A 19858-nucleotide genomic window follows, 5' to 3' on the forward strand; every position below is an offset into this window, starting at 1 on the left:
CCCTTGCCCTATGGACAGCTGTCAGCACCAGCTAGTGGAGTGTGCACTGCTTCTGGCCATTTTGTGCAAGGGGCCCAGGCCAGTAAGACATTGGCCAGAGTCCCATAGACAGACCTCAGATCACCACAGCTGCTCCTCTGGTGAAAGGGGCAAGTGAGGGAGTTGGTTATATTGTTGTTTTTGTGGTTTTGGTGGTGTTTTGAGGAATTTTCATCCCATCCTGAGAGCCCCTTCAGAGGAGTCACATATATACCCAGACGGAGGTGGACCCCATGCCTGGCCCCAGGCAGAGACTGGGTGCTCAACAGCTCTGTCCCTATGCCAGGAGGAACAGAAAGGGTGGCAGACACAGGGCACAGAAATGGTGAGGTACCAGGTAGTTGGGTCCTTAGTCAGGCTCTTTGACATAAATAATTCTGGCAAGTGCCATGGTATCCATTCATTTGCACATTCATCCATCCATTCATTCAATAAATGAGCTTCAGTTTCCTCATTAGTAAAGTGGGAAGAATGATATATCATAGAGTTGTTCTGTGGTTTAAATGAGATAGTATATGTTACTTAGAGCCTGGGAGATTTTAATGCTATTATTAAGACTAACAACACCTACTATATATGAAGCAACAAATTGTATGCTAAGGATTCATGGTGAATAAGAAGTTTGGTCCTGGTTACCCAGAGGTCACAGATGATGAACCTGAGGGTCACAGAGGATTTGCCAAAGATCCCACAGCCAATGTGTGGCAGAGCTGGGATTTGAACCCCAGTCAACTTGAAAGCCATTGCTCTTCTCATTCCATCACACTGGTCCTCAGAGAGTCAGCAGAGAAGAGACAAAGCATGGAGAGGGAGGCAGAGGTGGACAGAGAGCTAGAAATAAGGAGAAGACCTGCAGTGGAAGGCAGGGAGTGGTGCATTGGCACAGGTGACTGGCTCAGTTGTGTGCACGACAGAAAGGGTCGCTCAGGAGTCAGGCTCCCCCATGAGTATCAGCAAAGCTATTCTGGTTTCCCTTTCAAATACGGCATTTGATGCCACTGTCCCCAGGGGAGCTGAGGAAGGAGGCAGGTTCTCACCCCATCAGGTGACCCGCTCCCTGGGCAGCCCTGCATGTCGGCTTGTCAAGCTCCTCAAATGCTCCTGTATTCGTATGACAGTCTATTTCACAAAGGAGGAAACTGGGGCTCCCTCTAAAACTCTTAGTCCTTCCAGAAATCTCTTTTCCCACTGTGGAGTAGATGGAGGTGTGATCAAACCTAAACAGTTGGTCTATTTTAATTTAAAAATAATTTAAATCAGAATTTTATGTGCACATGGATCAAAGAGTCAACATGCTGCCAGGACGGTTGAGGCTGACGCCATCACCTCTACTGGTGGGCGAGGGGAGGGCGGCGGGCCCATGAGGCTGACATTCTCTTCCTGCTCACTGGCCACTGGCTGGAGCCAGCCTGCTACCCTGATGGGCGTCTTGGGACCAGCAGGATCTCCTGGGAAAATAGGGCCATTCTCAGTCTGGTCTGTGCTTTCATGTACTGATTTCTGGCTTGAGTAAACCTAGGAGGCCTTTGATTTTCCTGGTATTCTGATGAGAGATGTTTATGAGCCTTGAAATTCTTCCGCCCTTGGTCCTGAGCTGAGCCCCAGTGGAGATGGCTATCGGCATGCTGCAGTCAGAGGACACAGTTTATTTCTTTTCATGGAAAGGGTTTGCCAAGTCTCCATTCCCCTCTCCTCTCCATTTCCAGCCCCTTGTTATTTTCTTTGGCATGTGAAGAGGACCACGTTGTTTCTGGGAGCCAAGAGGGCCTACAGGATTCGGAGAAGTGCGGGCGGGGGTGGGCACTGCCACCAGGACGTGTTGCTGGCGCAGGCTCCCTGGCCCGCAGCTCTCTCGTGTGAAGCTCACCCACAGAGCGGGCTTTGTGTGTGGCTCTGGCTCCTGGAGGGAAGCCAGAGTCAGAGCCAAGCATGGCGGGCTCTCCTCACCAGGAAAGTCCTTCCCATAGCCTCCAGGGCCGAGAGGAAAGTGGCTGTTCTCAGCGATGTGGAGGGCCACGAGAGCCAGCATCCTGGGGTGCTTCTGGGTTGTAGTGTATTTCCACAGTCTTATCCTCACGGCTATGTACTGGCTGCAGGGCTGAGGCTGACGGGGTGAGGAAGGCCTGCTTCACCCGGCCCCTTCCCACCCCTTCCCCTTACTCCCTCAGGAGTGCCTCCTGGTCTTCCCTTTGCCAGGATGAGGCCCCCATCTTCCTTCTCCTAACTAACTCCTGCTCATCCTTAAGACCACGGATCAGCCTTCTCAGGGAGTCTTCTCCCTGTACAGCCCCTCAGGTGTCCTTCTCAGAAGGATCCACACCCACCTCCCTTCTTCCGCAGACCTTGAGCTCCACGAGGTAGGGCCAGCTCTGCTTTGCTTGCCCTGAGTCAGGTGTGTGCTTGGGGCTGGCCGAGCCCACAGTGGGTGCTCAATGAGTGTCATTGACTGGCTGAATGACCAGTAATTATTATCTCCACTTTGCAGGTGAGGTAACAGGTTCTGGGAGGTTACATGACTCTACTAAGGCCACATGGCTATCCATTAGGGTGTTAGGCCCCATATCAACTCTGCTGTCTCTGAATGTGGGAATTTTGCATCATATCATGCCTCATTCATCTTGGTTGAGGGACCCAATTGGACACATATCCTGAAGACTCACTAAAAAGATATAGATGAAGGCATATATATATATAATATATATATATACATATATATATATATTATATATATATATATATTTAAACCTAGATTGTATTTACAATCTCGGTTTAAAAAATCAGAAAAAGGATGGAGACTGATGATGATAATGTTTACAACCCCAGTGAATGACATGAAGAAGACCCTTTTGCTACTTCGAAGACATGAACTCAGAACCAATAAAATAAAGGCTGGTATACCTCCAGAATATGTTATCTTTAATAGGTTGAATTATCTGGAAATGTAAAGTGTTTTCCTCAATGCACCTACCACTCATAAATTAATCTAAACTTTTTGGAGAAGCTGAGCTATGGGGCTCTTCTGCCTGTGTTGACTGGCTGGGGATGGATGATATCCTGTGCCTGGTAGACTTAATCCAAATGTCTACAGGCCACTAGCAAGCAGCAAACTTGGCCAACTCCTTTGAAGTCAGAAATAGGTCAGAACATCTGATGTCTTATCTTATGCAAGTGCTCTTAAAATGTTTCTAGGCAAGTCCTCTTGCTGTCTCTTCCAACTGGATTGCTCCCCCTAAGGACTTCCTAAATAGAAATTCTGGAGCCAACACTCTATTTTCTTGGAGCTTCATTTAAAATAAGAATTGTGGGGGAGTTTTTACTCTTTTCATAATACAAAAAAGTAGATATGCAGCAGAATGCAAAATCTGCAGACTGTGAAGGTAGTTTGAGTTTACAGCTTTGAGGTATGTCCCCAGACCCTCTGAAGGACAGCATGATCTTCCCCCCTTGCTGACTGGGGAGCATAGAAGAGAAAGTGTGTGAAGCTAAGCGAACATGCCAGCTACAGGGATTCAGTCAGGCTCTGTTCCCATACTCCACTGCAGTGTTCTGTCAAATGACCGGGAGTGGCGGGACCTTCTGCAGGGAGCTGCAGGATTGTGTGGTGTCTCTGAGCTTGGGCTATGGAGTCTGGGCTAGTGGACCTTTCTGGGGTGTTCCCAATTTGAAGAGTCTAGCTCTTCAGCCTACCAGCTGTACAATTCTAACAAAGTTTCCTAACCTCCCTGGACCTCAGTTTCCTTCATCTGTAAAACAGGAATAATAATAGTGCTTATATCTTAGGAAGTTAGCTGTGAAAAGGAGAAGAAATGATGCCGGTAAGGAACTTAGCTCAAGCTCAAGTTATCTGGATGACATCAAGCTTTTGATATAAGTTACCTGTAATTATTATTTTGGGACTACCTTCATTCTCAGGGAAATAAGGCCTTCCCCACCAGGGCCTCAGTCTAACGGAGGGACAAGCAGAACAAAGCAAGTCCAGGGTTAGGTGAAGGGGAGGCAGATAGTCAGGGTCAGAGGAGGTCTAAGTCAGAGAGCCTGGGCTGTAATTAGCATGATTTCTTAGCACAGGCAGTTGGGAAAATTTTTTTGCCTGGGGCAGTGCTGAAGAGAGCTGGTGAGTGGACTGGGTAGCATGAGGCACCATCAATTGTGGCCTTGTCACTGAAAGGAAGGACTTTACGAGGGGAAACCTCAAATGAAAAATTGCTTCCAGGTTTCCTCCCAGAACTGGTCTAGTCCCATCCAATAGCCCTTCTTGGCTTTTCTTCCAAGCTTATGGAATGATTTAGATCAGGGGGAGGGAAAAAAAAAAAAGCCCAGAGCAGTGTAAGAAACTAGATGGAGAAAAGATGAGAAGGACTGGCTCAGTATCAGCAAAGAACCATGGTCTGGACTGTGTGGATTTAGAAAGGGGCAGAAAGCACCAAGCCCTGAGTGGTCCTGGGGCCATAGCTCCCTCCAAGGCTCAGATGTATGCAGGATAGACTAATGTTGGCCAATGGTGAGCTCTCTCCCTGGGAGTGCTCCTGGGATATGGCTATAGCCATGGGGCTCACCTCAGACTTTCTGATGATTTTGTGTTCGTTAGCTGGTTTTGATTTAGAAATTTGTAGACTCTTTCTTTTGCATGGCCTCTTAAACCTCTATACCCAGCACATGAGTCTTGCTTAGAAAAGCCCACATGGTACCCAAATGCCTTTTCCCCTGATCTTCTAGATGTTAACAACCAAGATCAGTGGGTTTTGCACCTTTGAAAATAAGTTCTTTCTTTAAATAAAATGTCCCATTGTGTAAAGCTAACCTATTTATTGAGCCCTTACTATGTGTTGGTTCACATGCTATACTCTTGTGTTTTCCCATGTTATCCTCAGCATACTGCCATGAGGTCCCAGATCATGCCATCCATTTTACAAAGTAAATGAATAAAGTAAAGCACACAAGAGTGAGATCTCTTTTCAAGGTCATACAATGAACAAGTCATAGAGTAGTGTTCCAATTCCTTCAGCCAAGTCTTACTAACCACTATGCTGTACTGTCTTCAAAGTGTGTGAACCTTGTTTGAGAGTGGGGATGGAGATAGGGAGCTGAGGCCTGGCCTTCTGCCATCTTAGGTTCCTGAGGGACTTCTCAGGAGTACCTAGAACTACTCCAATCTAGAAACCTCTATAGCAGACAAAGTGTAAACAAGATTCCAGAGTGAAGGGGGCACCACACATTGGTGTGGCCTTTTGCAGGGGGCAGTGTGTGGGCATGTGGAGGTTCAGGATGGAGTCCCAGAAAGTGGGGATGAGGCCAGGGTGCTACATGACTTATCAGGTGCTTGGCTACTGGATCTTGATTGGAAATATAATCTTTTAAAAAATATCACATGCTTGTGAAATATATGAAGCTCCCCTCTCTACACTTTGGTAAAAATTTTCAGTGTTCATAATTCTTTATTTTAAAAAAGAAGAAGGGATGGCCAGGGCAAGTTACTGAAACTCTATAGAGTATTTTGTAGCTGGTGGCTGTCCACTCCTCAGCCTGTAGTGAGCCATGCAGGAGTCCCATCTCAGAGAGCAGGTCAGAGCTTTTAGAGTCAGCATGCAGAGGGCATGGGTTCAGCTGTCCTCTGCTAACGCCCTTTGAAAAGGCTGTGCATGCAGCTGGTTTTCCTAACTAGGCTGAGTATTCCTCCCCGCCCCCTTGTTGACATCATCTGTCTGTGTGCACAGCATTTCTCTGTCCCTTTCTTTCCCTTTGGCCTCAAGTACCTAAGCTGTCCCAAATTCCAAACTGGAAAGGTCAAGATTAAGACCTTTGTGGCTTTTGTTCAATATGAACAATGAAGAGAGGAGAAAGAAAACTGTTTTCCACTACCTGGGAGTTGTGAGGTGTTCCTGGCTTCGGCGAGCACCTCCCAAGCGCCTTTTTGCTGGACATTCTACATGCGGTCCTCCAAACTCTAGGAGGCAGACACTATATCAGCTGAGGAAAGGGTATCTCAGGGATGTTAGAATACACTGGCCTATGGCTATAGGACTGGTAAGCAGCAGTGCCAGCCCTTGAACCCAGACTTGACCAGGAAGCTTCCATTGGGACAACCCTGAATTTGAGATGGAATTTCCTGTGCAGCTGGAAAGATGCCTCACAGCCCACTGGCCACTGAGCACAGAAAGTTTACAGAGCAGCATCCAGAGGAGAACCTACCTGTCCCCTGTGCATTCCTCTCAGAGGGGGCTTTGCAGGCTCTAAGATGTGTCATCATCTCCCAGGGAGAAAAAGACAGAAGCCACCATTGCCATTCCTCCCACTCATGGGACCTGTGAGGCTCACCCTGCTCACTCAAAACTACCCTTCAACTCTCAGCTTTAACCTTTAAGAGGTCAGATGCATTCAGCCCCTTCTCAGATCCAGAGGTGAGATGGCAAGTCAAAAAGCCTGCCTCCACCCTCAGGGAATGGTAGGAAGCTGGACCACTCCCAGAAGATATTTCATTTTCATTGGCTTCACACTTTGGGGGCGACTTTATGTTCTCTCCGTGGGTGGAGAAGAAGGCTGCCTCTGTGACTTTAATGCAGGGATCAGAGAAGCTCCTGGAAGGGACCATAGAAATGACCTGGTCCAGCTGCTCATTACACTGACTGAAATGCAGAGGCTCAGGCAGGAGAAAGCTGTGTCTGTGTATCTAAGACTGTTGGAGTTAAGCCACATTGGCAATCCTTTAGGTAATCACTTCTGTTAATTCTTTTTTTTTTTAACATAACATAAACTTTACCATTTAACCCTTTTTAAGTGAACAGTTCACTGGCATTAAATAAACATTCACACTGTAGTGCAACCATCACTATTGTCCACATCCAGAACTTTTTCTCCAAACTGAAACTAGTCCTTCATTCGTAAACACTTCTGTGTGCTTGCTGTGGGCCTGGCTGTGTCCCGAGCACTCCACACACATTAACATGCTTCACCCACATAACAACAGTACAAGGTAGGCATTATTACTATCTCCATTTTACAGATGAGAACTCAGAGGCACAAGAGATTAAACTGGAGCAGCTATTAAATATCAAAGCCTGTCTGCACATTTAGGATGTCTGGCTCCAAAGTCCAAGCTCAACAACCATAGAAGCTGCTGCTCCACTACCTGGAATCCTGCCTGGGGAAGGCAATTGAGGCCACCCCTTCCCACTACCACTTCACTGCCACCCCAGAATAGGCAGGAAGAGGGGGTTCCCAGGAAAGCAGGTCTAGATTATGCATGGCAGGAGAGAAGGGCCAGGAGCTGAGCCCCACTATTGTGGGACACACAGGGAGGGGATGGGGTAAAAGCCTCTATTTTCTTCCTTATAATTGAAATTAAGTCTTGAGGAGGAGATTGAGTGCATTTCTCATTGTCTTTCTGGGAAATGAGGTGGTTCTTAGGCCTAAAGGAGCAGTGTAATATGTATCTGGATGACAGGTCCAGATGCAATTACCTGGACCCTTCGGATGAGAGTGAGAGATGTCCTGCATGTGCCTGGATGCATGTGTGGGGCTGGGAACAGGTGTAGGACTGAGGTAGGTAGGTAAGCGACTCAAGTCTGTCTGCACAGCCCTGGCCTCTGGCCTCTTTGTGGCGGTGGACACTTCACCCCATCCTTGGAGGCTTGGCCTGTCCTGCTTCCTGAGCCTGACTGAACTGCCAGGCTGGGGTGCACAGGGTTAAGGCTCCATGAACTTGATTAGCACTTGCTTCACCAGCCACGGGTGTGTGCCTGCCATGCTAACGATCTACTAGGTTTGCTGTGATGTGCAGTCATCCTGCACCTGGGGACAGAGGCCCTCCAAGGGTTTCTGGGGCAAAGCTCAGCTGGCCTCTGTTTGCAAGGGATTCATACAAGGCCCCATGCTTCCTTGTTAGGTGGAAAAACCTGGGTGGAAAGAGGAGGAGGGTGGGAAGCATGGCCTGGGGGACAGTGAGGGAATTTGTTTACTTAGCACTTGCTTTGTGCCAGACTGTCTATTGTACAGTTTGGCTCCCTTACTCCCTACTGTGATTCTCATCATCCCTGTTTTAGGGATAAAAAGAAATAGAGGCTCAGAGAATAAGGATGATATTCATACCAATAACCACAATGTTACACCATTTATAATATGACAGACTAGGCAGGAGAGTTAGGAGTACAGGTGCTCAAGTTAACTTGCATGAAACTTAACTAACCATGAGACCTTGAGCAAGTCACTTACTCTTTCTGTGCTTCAGTCTCTCCATCTATAAAATGGGGATAATAATTGTTCATTTCTTACAGGGCTTCTCAAAGGATGGGTACTTGACACACGGCCTGGCACTTAGCTAGTATTGTGCAAATGTTAACTAAAACCATGAAGATCAAGCAATCACAGTATACGAAGCTCTGGGGTAAGGGCTTCTTTCTAGTACATTGTTTAAATATAATAACTCCATGAGATTAGTATTATTATCTCTGTTTTATCTGTTAGCAAAATGAGGCTCAGAGAGGTTAGTGTAGTTCCCCCAAGGCACAGAGCCTGGAAGAGGTTGTAGGGAGGACCCCAGTGTTTCCCCTCTGCAGGAGCTGCCTTTCCTGCCACCTGGGCCTCCCTCCACCCTCTACCGTGAACACTAGTAAGAGATGGCATTTGTAGGCCCCCAGCACAGCCTTGTCACCTGCCTGAGACCAGCACCACCACTTGCATGAGCCCATCCCAGCCCAGGTGGGCTTCGCCAGATGTACGTACCTGTCTGATGCTCAAAGGCAGGATAATACTCTTCATTGCTGAACAGATCAGTCCACGACATCAGGGGGTCACAGAAGGATGTGTTGGGCAGGAAGGTGCTGTGTGTCACTGAGTCCAACATCACCCTGCAATGGCAGAGAGGCTGTGAGGAGGCAGACAGTGCTCCTGGAAGCCACACTGCAGGAGTCCCCAGTAGGCAACGCTTGGTGTTTAATAACGATAGCAACACTTACAAGCATTCAGCTACTTAGGAGACAGGCACCCCTCTAAATGTTTTCCTTGATGTATCATTTAATCTTTGCACATCCTGTGAGGTTTGTACATCTATTCCCATTTTATAGGTGAGAAAACTGAGGCAGAGGAGTTGTGGCAATTGCCCGTGTAACATGTCCAGTAAGTTGCAAAGCTGGGATTTGAGGATGGAGGCTCTGAGTCAATACTGCCTCTTTTTTAATTTTTCCTATTTGCTTTCATTTGACCCTTGAACTCTGGCTTATAATGTCTAACAATGGCTTCTGAAAACAGGGCAAGAATTGCTATAAATTAATATATCCACAAACCCTTATTAACAATTCTGAAATCTGAAAGTTCTGAAATTGAAAGTGTGTGTATGTATTTGGTGCAAACTTATTTCCCAGCAAAAAAACAGTCCTGAATTGATGTTATATAGTTTTATATACTGTTACATATGTTACATTTGCACATTTATATGTATATATGTATATTAACTATATACTATACATATATAAACTACATATTGCTATATAGTTTTATAACTATAGTTTTAGTTTTATTTATTCTACTTGATGAATATTCATATGATACATTGAGAAAATATTAATGTGTTTAAGCATTCCTAGGAGGAATACCTTGAGAAGGGAATTCTATATTCTGCAGTATATGCACTGTATAACCTTCCTAAACCTGAAGAATTCTGAATTTGCCATATTTCGAGCCCTAGAATTTTGGATAAAGATTGAGGCTCTATGATAACTGTGACTACTTCACTTTGGGCTCTGTGCTGAGCACTTTGGAACTGTACTTTCATTATTCCTGGTCTCCTTGGACAACCACTCTGGAAGGGTCTGGTACTGGTTCCATTTTATAGATGAGAAATGGATGCAATGAGATTCTAGGGAATATGTCCCCCTCCACCTAGTTGGCAGGTAGTAGAGTTTGGGTGATAACTGAGTCTTGTCTATTTAAGAACTCATAATCCTGGGCCCCCCACTCACATGCATTCTTACCCAGACAGCCTCATATTTCAAGTTTCTCCTTGCTGTTTTGCACATTTCCACAATTAAAAAAGAAAAGAGAGAATTCATGTTTGGTGGATTAGAAAACTCTGTTCGTCCAACTTCTCTTTTCCGATGCTCACAACAATGTTGAGCAATAAGATAGGGTGGCTCTGCCCCCATAGTAAAGGGGACTCAGCAGCTCAAGATCACACAGCTGCTAAGTGTCAGAGCAAAGAATAGACTCCGTGTCCTGGGCTATTAAGCTCATCGAATTTAAGAAGGTCAGGTGATTACCAATCATCTAGTCCAATGTTCCCCAAACTTTAGTCATTTGTCTTCTGAAACAATATTTTACTTAATACATTAAAAAACCCATCTCCCTTTTTAACATAAATGCATTTATTTAGAAGGAAAACTATATCACCACTATAAATGGGATGTCAGTATTCTCTTAATATAGGTAGAAATAAAGGCATAAGCATTTAAATAAAAATTGTTCATCTGAGTACCACCTAAATCTGAGTTTAGCAAACCACTAGCTACAGGCTCAATCCAGTCTGCCACCTGTTTCTGAATGGTCCCCAGCTAAAAATGATTATATATTTTTAAATAGTTACATATTAAATGGTTATGTAAGTACCTACATAATATCCTTGACTTTGCCTTTTGGCCTGCAAATCCTAAAATATTTTCTACTGGCCTTTTAATGAAAAGTTTGCCTACCCCTGAACAGATCTGTCTTGTGTATCATGAGTGATATGAGTATCACATATTGGAAAGTACTGAGTTAGTGCAATCTTTCCCCTCATCCCACTATTATACAGCTGAGGAGGTTAAGGCCCAGGGCATTTGTGTAACTTGCTCAAGGGCACACAGCCAATGGGTTGCAGAGTTACATTAAAGAGAGTTCTTAATTTTACTGACTCTCAACCTATCTGCTTCCCTTTCTAGAAACACTCACAGTCACATCTGCCCACAGACACTCACCAGGCACAATTACATATTGGACCCCAGAACTGAGAGGGGCATGGATTGTGTGATTTCAGAACCAAAGACCAATTCTTGGGGCTATTTGCGAATCTCCCATCATTATCACCATCAGACGCATGTGAGAACTGCACGCTTGACATGGGTAAGTAACTGAACTCAAATTCTCTCACGTGGACACCCTTTCGGGGCCATCACCAGAGTCACCGGTCCCATCTGGGAGTCTCCTTCTTGAGGCCCAGACAGGGTTAACGTGCCCAGTGGATTATCAAGTTCATGGATCTCCCCCTGGGAGTGGTATCAGAAAGAAGTCAGGGCTGCCTGGGTTTGGACTCTGATTTTCCCACGGATCGGCTAGTTTTATATCCTGAGCAGGAGGTGGGATAAAGAGGGTTGTGGGGGGCACGGTTTTGAGGGAGAGAAGGGCCCCTGGAGCCCAAAGCCCCTTCTACTTTTTGGAGCTGACTTCAGAAAAGTTCCCCTGAGTGAGGGCCAAAGGTCAAAATGCCCACAACCCCCCTGGGCCAGAGGCACAGAAAACTGAGGAAGAGATGGCAGACCTCTGACATGAACTCCATGGGTAGGTGTGGAGAAAGGAGAGATGGATTCCACAGGGAAGAAAATAAAACAAAGTCCCCAGGTCTTCAGCATCAATTAGCAATGCTCCAGATACAAAATGTTACAGCAGGAGAGTTTCCTCATCTGCCTGACAAATAGCTCTCAAAAGTCAAATGGTAAATTGAATTTGATCATATATAAGTAAGGAATATTTTTGATCAGGAGGATAGTTAGCTCCTTTAAGGACTGTTTTCTCCCCTTTACACCTGCCCACTCACTTGCTCTGTGCTCTCTTTAGTGCTATACACAGCCTGATACCTAATTCTCTTGCGTAGTTCCTTCGATGGAAAATTATATCCATTAAGTGTTCTTAAACGCCTCTCTCAGGTATACAAAGTGCTATATTTCTTCTGTAATTACTTCTTGCTTTTTGGAAAATGTTTTTATAAAAGCAGCAGAAGCATTTATTTTTTCTTTTTGCTATTGCATTAGGAGGGGGTATTATTAACTCTGCGCTCCCTACAAAAGACCTTGGCCACTTAGCTGGCATACTCTAGGTGTGAGAATTCAGGGGTAATGGCTGCTTTGTATTCAGTAGTCCAGATTCTTAGACCCTCTAAGGTCCTTGTAATAACTGAACAGTTTAGCTCTTAAGATTTCTTTAATGTAGGTGGAACAGGGTGGGTTGGAAGGAACAGCTGTTTGGGGCCCCATTTCTCAGTGAGGACATCATGGCCCAAAGATATGTAGACCCAGGACTGAAGTTAGACAATGCATTCCAGTGGAGTGACATTGACCCTGGAGGGAAAAATGGGTTCTTGGGAGTCAGAAAAATCTTAGGCATTATTATGTTTCATGACCCTCCAAAAAGGGTCATGTATATAAATCATATAGTTTATATATCTCCACAGCATAAATGATACGGAGGATATTGAAGATATTAACATCTCATGGGGGGAAGGACAATTAAGGAAAAATGACCCAACAAGGCTCCTTAGTAGGGGTGATAATAAACAAAAGGTTGAGAAGCCCGAGGTGAGACCTAGAGTCAGCAGCAGGACAAGAAGAGGATATCTAGTGAGCGCTGCTGTTCTGGCCACACATTTTTGTTTTTTAAGGGGCTGCCTGGTTTGTTATTACTTTGTAAAGAGCCTTGGCTGGGAGCCGCAAATCTGCTTCTTGTACCTTTCCAAGCCTCAATTCTTCATATGCTAAATGGATACACGTGTTCCTATATGTTGGTTACATTTGGATATTGTGTTCAAACAAGCTCACCAGATTGGGGTAAAATCCAATCACTATAAACAAGATTAAACTTTTAGTTCTTAAAAGGCCCCCCGATTTCCTCTCCTTCCTTCCCCCCTATGCTCACTACTTTCAGCCGTGGACTCTGGGCATCCTTTGCCTGGGCTAAGGCCCCTTCACCCTCTGGACCCTTACTCGCTGCGCATCAACAGACCCACAGCTGCTGAAACTCGTTTCCCCCAATTGTAGTTGCCACTGTAGCTTCTAGTAAGTCAGAAAGGATCACGCACCGTACATGGATTCTCTGCACAAGAAAGGCTGGCTGCAGGTACCTTTGGGAACAAGACAGGGATGGCATGGAAGCTGAGGTCCCCAACACCTCCAGTGGCTTCGGGACCCTTCTGAGAGCCGGCTCACTCACCAGATGTGCACAGGGAGGGTCCACACAGTCAGAGAGACAGGCCTGTCAGTGTCTCACCCCCACATGAATTGGAGGCAGCAGTCACAGGTGTGGTGCCCATGGCCTGAGCAACAGGCACCTTGGCTCGGTCTTCCAGAGAGAGGGGAAGGAGGGAACCACCCAGCCTTGGCCAGTTTGCCGGAGGAGGAAAATTCCTCCCTGACCCTGGCAGAGATCATCAACTTCAATCTAGGCATGGGACCAAATATCCACCCAATTAAACATCTACACATTGGTTGTTTATGTACCAAAACATCACCAGACAGAACAAGGCCATGAATGTATAAATCAGGAAAAGGGAGCCAGGAAGGGTCTTCCCCGATACCACCATCTGGGCATTGGGAAGAGAAACGTTCTTTCTCCTTCAGAGCCTCAGTGACACCTGAATGTCTACTGGGTCATGAATCCTGTGGGTGAGGCAGGGCCACTTTGCCCACTCTTTGGACCTCCGTAGGAAGGGACACATGGAGGAAAATCTGCGGAACTCTTCCAACACTTGGTGTTAAAGGATGGTGGGTCTGGTGCATGAGTGTTTGTTCTTGTGGGAGAAACCAGAGCAGTTGCAAGAACTGGATTGCTGACATCTTGCCAAGTGATTCCTTATGTCTCCTTAGCTCGCTTGGGGAGTTTGCTAGGTCATTCTTTTTCTGAAGGCACAGCAAAGACTCAGAGAAGATATGCCATATAGCTTACTGTGGGCTCCAATGCAAAACTCCCATTTTTGGAATTAAGCAATTGGAGGCTAAATCCTACCCCTGAAGGCAAAGGGTGTGGGACACATTTCTTCTTCTCAGCCTGCTGAAATCCTGTTAATTTTGTCTCATGCCAGGTATAAGTGTGAAGGTATAAATCAGAAAAGCTCACGACCCTCTCTGAGTTCATCTATAAAATGGAGATTTTAACACAGTTATCAGAATGTCCTGAGGGTTTAATAAAATTGGATAATAAATGCAGAGGACTGGGCATAGTACATGCTCATTCCTATCGCAGAGGGGGGAAATGAATCAGTCATCACCGATACATCTAAAAGGTTGCTACTCAGGTGAGAAATGACAACCAAACTCAGTGAAATCTGCTGAGAACACCTCAAATCATAAAAAACATTCTCACAGAGAACATGGGAACTAAAGAATTAAGCTTTCTGTCAGAGGGGCAAACAACCCCTCTCCCGGGTCTTTGGACTAAAACACGAAGCTGTCTCCATAAATCACTTTACCTTTCTAGGCCTCAGTTTCCTCACCTGTAAATGAAGAGGCTGTACCTAATGATCTCCGACACCCTAGTTTGTAAAATTCTTAGCACATCCAGCTTGTTAGAAAAGGGAGCATGTGCTACCGGTGGCTGCCAGCAGGGGGCGAATGCACAGGAACCCTACACCCCACAGAGTGAAAAGGTCCGAGAATGCAGGGAAAAAACCCTCACCATTGCTTTTCTGGAAGGGGAATACACTGAAATGGTGTGAAAGAGCAAAACGGGTTTCATATAAGTTACTATGTACAGACGAATTCGTGAAAAATGTCCTAAACTGTAATAAGGCGGCTGTCTTCTCTGTATCAAGGGGGAGCCGTGAGCAGGCCCATGGAGAAGGGAGGAGTTTATAGTCAGAGGGAAGTGAGCTTTTTCTAAAACTGAATATTTTTTGGTGTAAAATTCGGCTCACCTTCCTCCAGGACCAGTAGAGAACTGAGCACCTGTGTGCATCCTCTCTTAGTTCCCCTTGTTTAGTTAGTGATCCAGAGAGACTGGGGCTGCGGAGGAGTGGGTGGGTGGCTGCACCGCCTGAGGAAGCAAAATGTCTCAGGCAGGCAGTTCAATCCCGGTCAAACAGCTGCCGGAGGCACTGTGACTGATGGCAGGCAGGCTGGAGACGGACGGACACTTCCAGGCCTCAGCCCGAGCCTCTAGTCCTGACACCCCTTACAATTTCTCCAAAAGAGCAAAGAAAAGGTGCTTACGTGAGAACAGCGGTGACTAGGTCCAAAGAGGAGGCTTTCAAGGCAAGAGAAGGCAGGCGCTCCCGGCACCAGCGTACAGTGGAAATAAAGGCACCTGTAACCTTGTGATATAAGTAACACCTACAGACAGGTCCGTTTGGTTTTTCAGGTTTACGCACAGCCCCTTTGATGACGGTGACATACGGTGTGACACGGCTCCTTGGAGGGGGGAATGGTTCTCACATGTAGAAAGTTTACCTTTATCCTGCTTTTGTGCCCAGCTCACCACCCACCCCCACCCTGGCCCAGGAGACTCAGTAAACAAGCTGAGAATTCTTGCCTCTGGGAGCTTTGCGGGATCGTGGGTTTGCTGGGAGTTCTCATTTGTGTAAGCTGGAGGGGAAGCTCTGAGCTGCTGCCCTTGTGCCTGTGGTCACAGCCTCCCTCTTGGGTCCTGCCACTGTTGTATAGCACGTCATTCTCCCTTTGCTGCGTGGTGAGGAGGAGGGGCAGGATGGGACAGTGGTTAAGAGCAGAGGCCTTGCAGCCACACAGTTTGGATTCAAATTCTAGGTCCATTAATTTTTAGCTGTGTCACCTTGAATAACCTAACGAGCCAGTCAATAATTTAATTAACTCTAATGCAAATAATAGTACCTCTCCACTGGGCTGCTGTGAGGGTCACAGGAGGTAATGTAAGGGAAGCCCTTTGTTAGCAGTTCAGACTAGAACGCCTCCCTTGATAGAGTACACTAATCAGGAAGCCCCTTCTCTGCCTTTCCTCCAACTTTATGCCTTCTGACTAAATGAAGGGGACCATCAGCTTGTAGAACCAGTGTTGGGCCTTTCTTCCACTTTTTCACTCTAAGCACAACAGGCCATCGGACATATTAACTTACTTAACTTTAACATCTTTGGATGGAATGTGCCATGTGGTGTCTTTCTCCCTTTTCCCTCCCCCTTAAGGATGGAGGAATGAAGTGGTTTATCCGCCCAGTCAGGTGTCTGCAGCTACTAGGCTGTGGGCCTGTGTTACTTGGATGCCAGCTCTCAAGTGTCTGGCTGAGAACTACCTGCTTTGTAGTACTTCCCTGGGAAATCAGAACCTCAGCCTGATTTAGGCTGTGAAATACAGTGTCCCCCGTTGTCTACGGGACAGCATTTATAACCCTATGCCTTTTTTGTCCTGTGCTTCCGGCTTTCTTGGGCAGCCAAGACAGTGTGTCCAAAATGCAGACTCCAGGCTTTAAAGTGAAAGCAGGGACTGGTTAGTTAGGTTTTCTTGGGAGCACTGGGCACAGGTATAAGGACACGAATACAAACACACATATACTCAGGAGAAACAAAAGGCAGTTCATTAGAGGACACAGGGTGTCATCATGGAAAAATTGTTGAAGGAAGATAAGGGGACTACTGAGGAGAGGCCATTGATTTGCCAGTGTAACCTCAGGCTAGTCGGGTAGCTTCTCTGGGCTTCATTTACCCCAGTGGTAAAAGGAGGAGGTTGGACGAGACTAGAGATCTTTCAAATTGTGCCCCAAGGAACTCCAAAGGTTCCCCGGAGCCCTTGTAGGGGTTTCTGGGGCTGAGACGATGGGTATGAGGTGGGTTAGGCTCTAGACTTCTCCCTGATTTGTATAAAAGACATCTCAGCTTTTATACAAATCTTCAGGATAAGATTTCATTTGAATAAAATAATCTGTACTTAAGAAGAGTTTGCAAAGAACTGGATTAGATGGTCTTCAGAGATTCCTTTAAGCTCTGCATTTCTGTGATTGGCCTCTTCCTCCTCGGTGTCTAGGGGACCGAGGTGGTCCTGCACACCACGTTCCCTGCTGTTGGACATGTTCCGATCTTGCCACTGGTTTCTGAAACGCCTCTCACATTTGGATCTGTACACTACATTCTTCTCAGTGGAAAGGTTTTCAAGGAAGACATATTACTCTGTTACTATTTCTAGAAAAGAGTCTTTTGGAAAAATTGCATTTTGTGTATCCTATCTTGGCACAACTATTTCTGAGTGAGGAGTTTTCTGGCAGTAGATGTGTATGACAACAAACTATGTTTGTGTTATGGTCCTGAATGTATACTATGGCATCTCTGAGTGCCTGTGTGGAAAATCACAGGCTTCTGGACCAGTGGATAAAAGGGGTGGTTAAGATAAAACCAAAATAAAAGACGAATTTGACTCTAAGTCTATATTGAACCTAAATTTGAATGGAGTGGAGATCTTGCATGATATCAAACACTAAATCTATAAAAACTCTAGTAAGAATGTTGGTTGAAGAAAAGAGATGGGGATGGGGATGGGGGTTGGGAAGATGGGGCCAGAAGAAGGAATGGAACATTTCAGAATCTCCAGCTTAGCCTCCTTCTGGTGTTTCAACCAGGCGCTAATAAAGGTAACGTTAATCAGGCACATAAGAGTAACATAGTGACTAAGACCAGATTCTGGAAGGAGACTTCTTAAATTTGAATCCCTGCTTGGCCATTTGCTGCTAGCCTGGGAAGCTTATTTAACACACTTGCCTCCCAGTTCCCTTATCTGTAGAGTAGGGAAAAGAATACATCTCTTACAGGTTGTTGGGTAATTAAACAAGTTAAAACCTGGGGAGTGACAAGAGCCCAGGCTAAGAGTAGCTCTATTATCTCCATGCTGGCCTGTTACATTTATTGAAAGAATTAAACAAGGAGACTTGTTTAATTAGACTGAGGTGGCTTAATGCCTTGGTAGCCTGTGTAAACAAATCAAAATCTAAGCCAGAGTTGATTGTAAATGCACTTATATCCAGAAAAGCTGTATTTAAGAACAGCCAATCACAAATAGCCAGCAAGGCTCTCCCACATAAGGCAACTGCTTAAGCCGGAGCCAAACAATTCCCTTGCTTTGCTTGCCTGCTCCGTAAGAGCCTTCCCCCAGCTCTTGTTGTCAGCATGCTCCTAACCACTTCCAGTTTGGTGATGCCCGGTCAGGATTGATGTTTGCTTAAATACACACTTGAAAATGTTCATGTGCCTCAGCTTATCTTTGAATGCACTCATTCCATTAAATTCTCACAATTCTTTGACATGAGGGAGTTACTTACTATCTCCATTTTACAGATGAGGGCACTGAGGCACAGAGAGGTTAAGTAACTTGGCAATGGTTACACAGCTAATAAGGGGTAGCCAAGTATTTTAGGGCAGGCTGCCTGCCTCCAGAACCCAGCCTCTTAACCACCATGCTACTCTATCTCTGGGTGATCTTGAGGTGGTTGTGTGGGGACAGGGAGGAGAGACTCACACATGTATAGGGCATCTACCATGTTCCCCACATTGTGCTAGAATCACTCACCTGTCTTACTTTGGTTGTATTTTACAATAACCTGGGGAAGTAGCTATCACTACCTTCTTTTTAGGATGAAGAAAGAGAGGTGTCAGTCTTGCTGGGTGTCACCCAGTGGGGCAGTGGCATGCCTGAGTTGAACACCATCAACACAGGTGCTCAAGTTGGCCTCTGTCCTGTCACTCTGTTCTCAGCACTGGCCTCAAGGGAAACCTTCCCTCTCTGTTGGTTCAAGATCCCTGGATCTCATGGTCTCACAGGCACAGTCTTTCTCTTAATGTAGAGTGGAAATTCTGGTTTCTCATTGACTCCCTGGTGCTTAGTATGGTTTTTGGGACAAAGACAACACTCAGTACATGTACACACCACAGAAGTGAAATAAAAGGCAAGTCACCTGATGTAAGGCTGGAGGTTCCAGTTCTTTTTAGTACATATAGTGGGTACCTCGCTTTTCCAAAACCTACTCCCTTCAACCTTAGGCCAATGTTTTTCAGTCATTTCTTTTCTCCCCCAATCTGCTTCTCTTACTATTATCACAGGAGAGAGCACACGCTGAAAACAAAAGTGAGTTAAAAGAGTACATTTAGGTAAATTCATAGATGATGCCATTAGTGGGAGAGTTGTAGGGTGATGGTGAAATGTATGAGTTTTGGATAAAGATTCCTGTCTCTATTATCCTGATACTAATTTTGGAAATGTGTCTGTTGGAGAAATTACCTTTTTCTATGCTCTATTGGCTCAACCATTTAAGAATGAACATCTTCTTTCAGTGGGTGCATATGACAACAAACTTCTGCTACCTGGAAGACATTAGATGAGGCATTGACTTTTCAGGGCCTCCGTTTCCTCCTCTGCAAGTACTTGCTATGATTCCTGGTGCATGTAAGTTCTCAGCAAATGGCAGCTTTTATGGTCGATGGTAAGAAATGCAGATGTAGGTTGAGATCGCTAACCTTTGAGTATTACCAGGCCATGTAGGATAGTATCGCCTTCCTCAGTGGGGAAGGAACTGTCCAGGCAGGCTACATCTATTAAATCATTTGATTCCTTACACCATTCTTCCAAGGTAGGTGCCATCATTATCATCTAAAATTTCCTAATGGGGAAATAAGCAAATAACTTGCCCAATATCACACAGCTGGTAAGGCCCAAGCAGGATCTGAGGCTAGGCAGGTGGCACCAGGGCCCACAGGCCTCACCATTATGCTATCGTCTGGATACCTCTGAAGGACGCAGAATCTAAAGTTGAAGAGACAGCAATTTTCTTAGGCATCCCAGGTTGCTGGCAGGATCCTTGAAAGCAAGGACGAGTTGTAAACCTGCTGTTCCTTAAAACACCTGGCATGGACTTTAG

At 45.7% G+C, this 19858-nt stretch overlaps 1 protein-coding gene across 8 annotated transcripts in view; it reads right to left on the reverse strand.

Moving 5' to 3' along the window:
* The window catches only part of ELF5 (E74 like ETS transcription factor 5), a 49563-nt gene that overhangs the window by 23266 nt on the left and 6439 nt on the right, over positions 1 to 19858 (reverse strand). For 6 of the 8 annotated variants that reach the window (XM_036891664.2, XM_057507542.1, XM_036891663.2 and 3 more), the window contains exon 2: positions 8758 to 8882. In XM_036891664.2, the coding sequence (XP_036747559.1) occupies positions 8758 to 8882 (125 nt within the window). Of the gene's footprint in view, positions 1 to 8757; positions 8883 to 15200; positions 15486 to 19858 lie in introns of those variants that run through there. The other 2 variants (XM_036891665.2, XM_036891667.2) reach the window with 2 other exon arrangements.

Source organism: Manis pentadactyla, chromosome 9, assembly GCF_030020395.1.
Source record: "Manis pentadactyla isolate mManPen7 chromosome 9, mManPen7.hap1, whole genome shotgun sequence".
Classification (NCBI taxonomy): domain Eukaryota; kingdom Metazoa; phylum Chordata; class Mammalia; order Pholidota; family Manidae; genus Manis; species Manis pentadactyla.